The following is an 8,416-nucleotide window of genomic DNA, read 5'->3' on the forward strand; positions in this document are numbered from 1 at the left end:
CAATTGCATGTAAAATGAATATAAGACAATTTGTATATATCTTTAATATGGCTCAATCGTTATAAAGTCTGATACTGTTTTAATATACAACTTTATATTTGATAAGTTCCACTGTTATCATTGACCATAATAGTTTTAACAATAAACTGAATATGTCATGGTATACACATCTGAAACAAAATATACAGATTTAGGTAAGCTCATAGAAACTATTATAGCTCTCATTTCCCGTTAAAATCCTTCTTTCTCAATTCCTTCGCCAAAGTTATAAATCCATTTAATATATATGTAAAGGACTAAATTTATACTACTAATTACATGGGTGCTGATTTTATATCTTGCTTTTTACTTACATCGTTTGTTTAAGAAAATGCACACGTAAGCCTTTGCTGCTAATCCCCTGAAACAATGGAAATATTGCTGTATACATATATGAAGCCAATAACAGATACATTAACATGCCAAAATAAGCTAAGTGTATAGGAAATAATGCATTTAATTTAATCGAAGTGTATAGAAATTTATTTATAATGTAATGAATAGTACATTTCGCAATAAAAACTTACATCGTGTATCGTGTATTAAATGCTAGACTTCTTGGTTAGATGTGTTTCGATTGGATTGATTCCAAGAACTTTTTGGAATTTACCATTCAAATTAATGAAAGTATCAATTAATAACAAATTGTGTAGAATATCTTGAAGTCAAAATATATATGAATGATTTGTTGAAGATATTGTAAATAATCAAAACTATGAAAAGTCGAATGTCTACAAACAATTACACTTCTCTCTAGTCCTAAGACCATAAACTACACACTTTATAGAGGTTTGATTTACTTATTCCTAAATTTATGGTTAATACGCAACGTTGAATTCATGACTTAAGGCTTGTACAAATGTTACTTTACGTTTCAACCAATGTTATAAGATTCGAAAAGTTTCCATCTCAGCGTCATGGTAGAATATTTTGTTTATGTACATTCTAACTTCGTTTCTAACGATATATATAGTCTATGACATAAAGTGGAGTTAAGATTTTCGGAACGCATCTCGAATCTTGTGCAAGAACCGACCAATTGGCAGCAACGAAAGGGGGAGGGGCATCCAAAGCTTCAGTAGCCGCCATGTTTTTCTGTGAGTGGGGTGTGTAGAAGAGGCCGGGGTGAAAATCATCTCTCGAGGCATGCAGGTACGTCAAAATTCGAATAATTTCGTTTATTCGGCCGAGAAACGCAATTACCTTCGATGTCGCGCGTTGACAGCCCGCGACCTGTACGAGTCTTGACTTTTTTCTGTTTCGTAACGTCACACAGTCGGACGATTTTCGACGCGAATGCTCATGACTCAGACGAAACGCATAGCGCAATCGAGCAAGGTTATTTGCATTGCTCGAGAGTGATGCGTCTGCCAACAATCCATATAGATAGTCAGCCTTGGTGAGGCAGAATGCGTTCGAAATTGCAGTTTGTTTTCGTGCACCAGTCCGAGAGACATCTACCCAGCAATAAAAGCTGGCTGACGATTCTCGCGAAAACCACAAAACTTGTGCTCTTTGCGTTTGATCGTTTCCGCGACCGCGTAATCTGCCGATAAGCGGCTTTGACAGCGTATGATAACGGTGCACGAACGTTTCATTCTACCGATCTTGTCCTACGTAATTGAATGCGATGCCCCTTACTTGTCACCCAAGCCACGACGTGGAATATGTGTTTTTAGATCCACGATTCGTGCAACGTGACTTAACAGCCTCTAACGTAAACGCACGTTTCCAACTCCGTCTTATATTGTGCGCAACAAATTTACGTTCGATTCGCAACCTCCAAGAACACGCGCTATCGCTTGACGTTCGCAGACGTTCGAAAATCGCGAAACGCACAGGTAGATCGAACTTTTCGCGCCTCGCAAACGACAGAATTCGATTTTTAATTGCAGAATTGATTTTGCTCTATGATGAAATACCGTTGTCACGAAGCCTCATTTTCGATGACGTTTCGTAATACGACGGTTTATGTTGCCCCGATGAATAAAGATAGTCTGTAATTAACCCAATGTATTATCTAAAAACGACTTTAGTCACAAGTCAATTCCTAAGTAGTCAGCTGAAATATCTATGACTCATTTCGCTTTGCATTTACATACCATTGCTATGTGTATTTGACAACATCCGATGTTATCAGTAGATACTAAATGCAACCATTTCAGGAACTAATAGTTCAGCTGTAGCTTTGTTTACCGTGCTATATTTTGTTTATGTCCTCAACTTTCACTTTGCGTCTGCTATAGATTGTTATTAATGAATAGCCACTAATATCCATGTACCGTTGCATAACAACAAATGAAAGATCTACCGATCAATTTGTTTGTGAATATTAGATTTTCAAGTTCCTTTTCCAGATTGCTTTTTTGTATTCGTAATATGTGTATCGTACTATTTTATAACTGGAGAATATTCTGGATTTTCAGCGTCAAAATGGGAAGGAAACTAAACTTGTTATCCTTCGCTAAGACCTGCCAGCCTCATTACTACAAAATATCCACCACCTGTGCACAAGAACCAAATAATTTTTAATCGACGTAACCAAAATTTCAAGGAATACTACCACTAATAGTGGGCTATCTAATTCAATCCAAGAAATTACAAGTAACCAAGAGGAAGAAAATAATATAACATTTATCAAGTAAATAAATGTCAAGGTGGTGGATTCCGTAAAAACGAAACATTAAACGACAATAATATAATACAGTAACTCTATTATAAATAGGTAAGTCCAGTTCTTGTTTCTCCTAATCGATGAACGGTAACTTTCAGCAGCATTTGAATCGATTTGTTCTTTTTAGGAGAGAAGATGATCACCCTGGAGGTAGTAGAGTCTGTGAAAGTTTTCGGGTCTAGGAGGAACTTTAATAGGAGGAAATGAGGAATCCGGCACTGCATCTGGTCGGGATAGCGGCGTCCCCTGGAGGAGGTGAAGTGTTCGGCACAAGGGCCGAGGAGGAGTTGCGTCAGTGGCTAGAGACGCGCCTGGACGAATTGGGAATAGACCCAATTGCGTACTCGCGGTTTGTGCTCAGCCTGCTACGCCGCCCCGACTCGGCCCTAAGTCCTCCAGAAGCTGTGGGCACAGGGAGGAACGGAGGACGTCGCATACGTGCTCGACCCAAAGCCAAGCTGCCAACGCAAGGAGACAGAGAACAGAGACGTGCAGTTGTGCAATGTCTAACAAGTGCTGCCGATAATGTGAGCACAATTAACCACCTTTGTCATCACTTGCAACTACAATAGTTTCCTCTATGCAATTTTATACAAAGGTCTACCTATTGTCGTTTTGATTGATTCAATGTCAATTGCAGAAATGTGGAGTTGAAACACTGGTCGATGAATTATGTATGAAACTACGAGATTTGGAAGGTGGCGGCTCAAGCGAGAAAGAGGACGAATCCAAGAAATCTGATGACCAAAACAAGACAAGCTTAGAGTCGCTGACACCTCGCGATAGGGCTCTCAGATACTATGCAGCATTTCCTGCTTTGCAACCGGCAACTCTAAAGAAAGTCTCTCAGAGAAAGGAGAGAAATTTAGGAAACAACAACAACAATATTACCACGAACAACAACAATCACAACATCAACAATAACAGCAACAATAAAATCAACGGAGTTAGCTATAATAATAACAAGAACAATAATAAATCTCGCAATAAGAAAACTAAAATGTCCATTGTAAGTGTTTATAAAGTAGGTTTTTTTATTTGTTTTGTATTTTGTACTTGGTATAAATAAACGATCACAATTATGCTTTCTGATATAGAGTATCGAGCCACGGATATCAGAGGAAAAAGATAGCTTTGGATTTGTCAAATCGATGGAGCGCGAACGAGAAAAAGAGCGAGAATTAGAGTTGGATCAGTTGAGATTGGCACAGTTGCAAGCAAAGTTTAACGAGAGCTTGGAAGCACTATGGGATTCAGGACCGGGCAATGCACAGGACACGGCTTCTATATGGGCGGCTCCTACTCTCTCTATTCCTTCAGGACCTCTTTGGCCAACAGACACTACCGAGACAATCTTTACTTTATCCACTTCGGACAATGGTTACGCTACTGACACACCGTACCAGGAATCAATTGTTGACGACTCGCCGCTCATTCCGTGGGACATCGACTTGATCAGCATCGAGGATTACGCGGACGAATGTAGTAACAAGAATAAATCAGGTTGGTATCTCGGACCAGTTTCCACAATCTATGAGCATCACGATATAGTAATATTGACTTAAGTATATATCTAACGGATAGGAGATCGTTCGGAAATGTAAGTAAATGGTATGCGCACTAAGTTTAGACGTAGATCGCTATATCTGTGTCGTGCTACGAATGTGTCTCTTTCATTATCGTTTTCGTTCCATATTTATCGTGTGTTCTTAAGTTTAGTCGCTGACCATTGCACCGACGTGGAACGTGCCACGAGTAAACATACTGTGATATTCTAACATTTCAGAGAGTAATGTAAACTGGTCTGACTCAGCTATGGATGGGTCTTGGCGCTGGAAAGGGCTTGGCAGCAATTTAACTGCCCTAGGCCACAGTCCTCAGACAGGTAGCTGCTTCTTTCCAGTCGCACCCCGTAAAACACCCATAGGAACACGCAAAGAATCTCGTTCAAATCTGAAGGTGAACAACAGCCTGCCAGAGCCAGACGAGGACTTGCTCACTTCCGCTCGCACACACTTTCGTCCGATAAAGGATGACGGTCAGTGGGCCGATGGGACTACGTTTCCTGTAAACAATACTCTAGAGCGAGTCGCGTACCGCCGATCCGAGTCAGGAAACTTATTGTACCTTCCTGGCGGGGAGAGCCCGTACATGGAGTACCGGGAGGGCGACTCGCCGATTCCTCCGGTATCGTCGAATCTAACGTTGAAATTCAGGGTGCGTCAGTGTGACAAGTGCGTTCAAACCGAGCCCATTCGATCTCCGGTCAAACGCAGAATTCTCTCCGAACAGGATCATTTCCATTATACTCCGGTCGGAGTAGAAGATACTGTAATTCGCGAAGAGGAGAAAGTCGAGAAAGATTGCTATGCATTGGGTCAACTGGGCTGGGTACGATCTACTGTACCTCTGCACAATGATAGGAAAAGGTAATCAAACTAAAAGAGAACTACACGGTTCTTCACAGCTACCTATGTTTTCTTTTGTTCTTTCTTTTTTCACCATTTTTTTTTTCTTTCATTTGGACACGCTCTGGACCGTTCCCATTCCCGCGGGAACCATAGTTTCTCAATGCAAAAGTCTGGATGGGCGTTGAAATTGTTCGGTTTCTCTTTATTTCTTAACTCTTTACCTACCAGCAGTTACCGAGCAGTTCTCGAAAGATAACTGATCTTAGGCATTTTTCATCGATCGGTCTCGAGTAATGCAAGAAGCTTGAATTGGCTCCCGGTAGGTAGAGGGTTAATCACTCGTTCACGAAATTGGAAAAAGGGCTGTGATTTAGGAGCGGTTGGGAAACTATGCGTTAGCTTCACGATCGTTTAACGTTGTTCTTTCGAACGAACTCGAGAGAAAAGAATAACACTCGTTGCAAGTACGGAGCGTATTAATAGACCAAAGACCGATTGGACAATTAATCGAAACAAAATTTATGTTTGTTAATTGTTAGGACGTCGTAGAAATTTCGAAAGTATGCTTCTATTTCTTTTCCTTTTTTTTTTTGTTATGTTTGCCGTTGTGTGTCACAGTAAAAGCGTGAATCTCAGCGGAGTTTGCCCGTTTTTTTTCGGGTAAACAGCGTTAACATTTAGATTTAATACGCAAGGTTCAGAGGCGTACACCTTTGGTTCGCCGACGACATGTTCGAATGACTTTTCAAGGTCGTTTACGTCGTGTTCTTGAGCAATCGTCGCGCTAACTATACGTCTCCGATACGAGATTGAAAGATGCCAGTGCGTTCTGCTGGCGATAGAGAAAATTCGGCACGGCGGAACACAGTGGGGCCATAATTTACGACCTTGAAAAGTAAATTGATTTCCGTGCTCGAACAGAAACGAAAGATTCGAGTTTCGTTCAACGTTTGGTCGCGTCGTTTTAGACTGCCAAGAAAGAAATTGATTTTCTTTTCACGGAATTCTTTCAATCTTGAAGTTCATGCTTCTATTGTAACATGAAGGACGAGAAAGTATGGAACAGGATGTCTCCATGTTTATGGCACGATCGGGGACAAGGTGAAAAAGTCGGATCGAAATACAGAATGAAACGAACTTAATTTATTAAATTGGTACGATCATTTTTTTTTTTTTTCACTAGTTTTTACTGGCGAGAGTTCATTCTGTATTTTCAAGTAGCTTCTTCACGTAGAATCGTTCCCGATTGGATTATGAACGTTCGGACACTCTGTGCACACGTACGTAACGTATACGTATGCACACGTATGCGTAATCGATAGCGCGACATGTAGCGACACGTTGCGAAATTAAAGTATCGTCCTCCGAAGACTATATCGAGCGTAGAAGAGATTCTTCATTGGCTTTTTGCGATAACTGTGAGACGTCCAGTTTTCTCGGGATCGCGTTTTAGCGATTTTTAGCATAGCGTTTGTAGCGTGTACGGTCCGAGTACTTAGCTAGGTGACGTGATTACAACGAAATCGTTTAACGTGTTTAATGTGTTTTTTTCGGTAGAAGGCACAGTAGCAGCTTCGGATGCCAGCCTCTGACGACTTTGCGTCCGTTGACCTTATGAGCCGGATAGATAACGAGCTGCTTAATATAAACGAAAGAAACTAATAAACACACTCACGTACTAATGACACGAACTATAAGAAAGATCGTAAACAGAGTACAGCGAACAAACGAGAATAATAACGTAAATGAATAACGGAAAACGACGACTGGAAATATCCGAGGTTTAGCTATGTACAGGTTTTTTGTTCCCCGAAAAAAAAAAAAAAATGGCGAAGAGACGGCAAAACCGTTTAAAAACGTGAACACGACACAGAGGGGGGGGCCTCTTGGCATGTGGAATTTGTTATGCATGTATCCAAGACGGCGCTATTAATAATAAATAAAATAATAATAATAAATAATAGTAATAATAAATAAATAAACGACAAAAAAAAATAAAGAAGTATCCCCCGGTTGTCGTCGAACGAAACAGGCGTGAGGAAAGAATACGAAAAAAATAAATAAATAAATAAACGAGATAGCGAGACGAGAGAAGGGAAATATTAAACGTTCATTTAGATAATTATTATTAACACTTTGACAAGTAAAGGAAAAAAAATGAAATGGAACAAAGTATAAAAAAAAAACGTACAGTGTATATGTTACGCCAGTGTTTAAACAAAAAATTAAAAATGTCACGAAGGGAGCGAGTGCGCGTGTGCCGCGCACGTCCGCCAACGAGAGAGAAAATTCAAAACGAAAAAAAAAAATGAATTGTATCGAGAGAACGTAGTCCACAAGATTTCGTTTTTTTTGTAGCTTGTTGAATACTTTTACGTGAACTTTCGAGGATTGCGAGTGAACGTGCGAGAGTGGAAAACTGAGAGATAGAGAGCATGCGTGAAAGAGAGCGAGTGAGAGAGAGAGAGAGAGAGAGAGAGAGAGAGAAAACGATGAAAGAAAATGAAACAAACGCAAAAAAAATTAGTGCGCTGATTTTTCTGATAGAAACGTAGTAGAGAGAAAGAGCGGAAAGTTTTCCTTTTTTCTGTTCTTCATCCGATGCGCAGACGCTCCGTGCGAGTCTCGTTGGATGCATGGCAAATTTCTAATGGAACAAGAACGAGAGGAGAATACGGAAATGGTGGAAACGTCGGTAGCTAAGAAAAAAAAAAGAAACTCCTCTCGGGAAAACGAAACTACGGAGAGCGAGCAGATTCGAGGACACAGAGTATGTACTTACGAGAACGGAGAACGGATGAAGCAGAGAAAAGTAGAAAGTAATTTAAAAAAAAAAAAGCGACGATAAAGTGTCGCACGATAATTGAACCGTAAAAGAAAACGATCGTCGAAGTACTGTTCTATTTTCTTGTTGTTTCTTTTTTCGTAATTATTAATGGATTATCTTAATCGTATCTTCTCCCCAATTATAATTTAATTCTCCCTAGAAGATTTAACGCCCTAACCATTCCCCATTTCCACCCTTTTGTCCATCGGAATCCCGCGTTTCGGAGGAAACCAACAATCCCCAGTAATCCAATGCTTTTCCTGTGCTCCCTCAGAGGAAATATATCGGATAACTGAGAGAGTGTGTGTGTGTGAGAGAGAGAAAGAGATTGAGAGCGAGAGAGAGAGAGAGAGAAAACGAGGGATAAAGGGAAACGTACACGTGAAGAAAAAAAGAAAACAGAATTGTAACGAAAAAAACATAAAATTAAAAGAACGAAAACTAAATAAATAAAAAGAAAGAGAG

General features: G+C 40.1%; 1 protein-coding gene and 1 long non-coding RNA gene across 3 annotated transcripts; one reads left to right on the forward strand and one right to left on the reverse strand.

Moving 5' to 3' along the window:
* Positions 1-18: 18 nt before the first annotated feature.
* On the reverse strand, positions 19-809 carry LOC144476105 (uncharacterized). The gene is made up of 3 exons (XR_013494968.1): positions 567-809; positions 354-400; positions 19-170 (listed from the first exon to the last, which is right to left on the reverse strand). It is a non-coding gene; the product is annotated as an uncharacterized LOC144476105 (long non-coding RNA).
* Positions 810-1,051: 242 nt separating this feature from the next.
* LOC144475789 (uncharacterized) lies at positions 1,052-8,416 on the forward strand. 2 transcript variants are annotated; one of them, XM_078192055.1, is made up of 7 exons: positions 1,052-1,191; positions 2,466-2,764; positions 2,841-3,240; positions 3,354-3,737; positions 3,811-4,216; positions 4,500-5,142; positions 6,682-8,416. In XM_078192055.1, exons 3-7 carry the CDS (start codon positions 2,917-2,919, stop codon positions 6,740-6,742), a joined length of 1,818 nt encoding a protein of 605 aa, XP_078048181.1. In that variant the 5' UTR covers positions 1,052-1,191; positions 2,466-2,764; positions 2,841-2,916; the 3' UTR covers positions 6,743-8,416. The 2 variants fall into 2 exon arrangements, with proteins under 2 accessions (XP_078048181.1, XP_078048182.1); XM_078192056.1 differs by having other exon boundaries at positions 3,354-3,722.

The sequence above is a fragment of the Augochlora pura genome, chromosome 10, assembly GCF_028453695.1.
Source record: "Augochlora pura isolate Apur16 chromosome 10, APUR_v2.2.1, whole genome shotgun sequence".
Lineage (NCBI taxonomy): Eukaryota > Metazoa > Arthropoda > Insecta > Hymenoptera > Halictidae > Augochlora > Augochlora pura.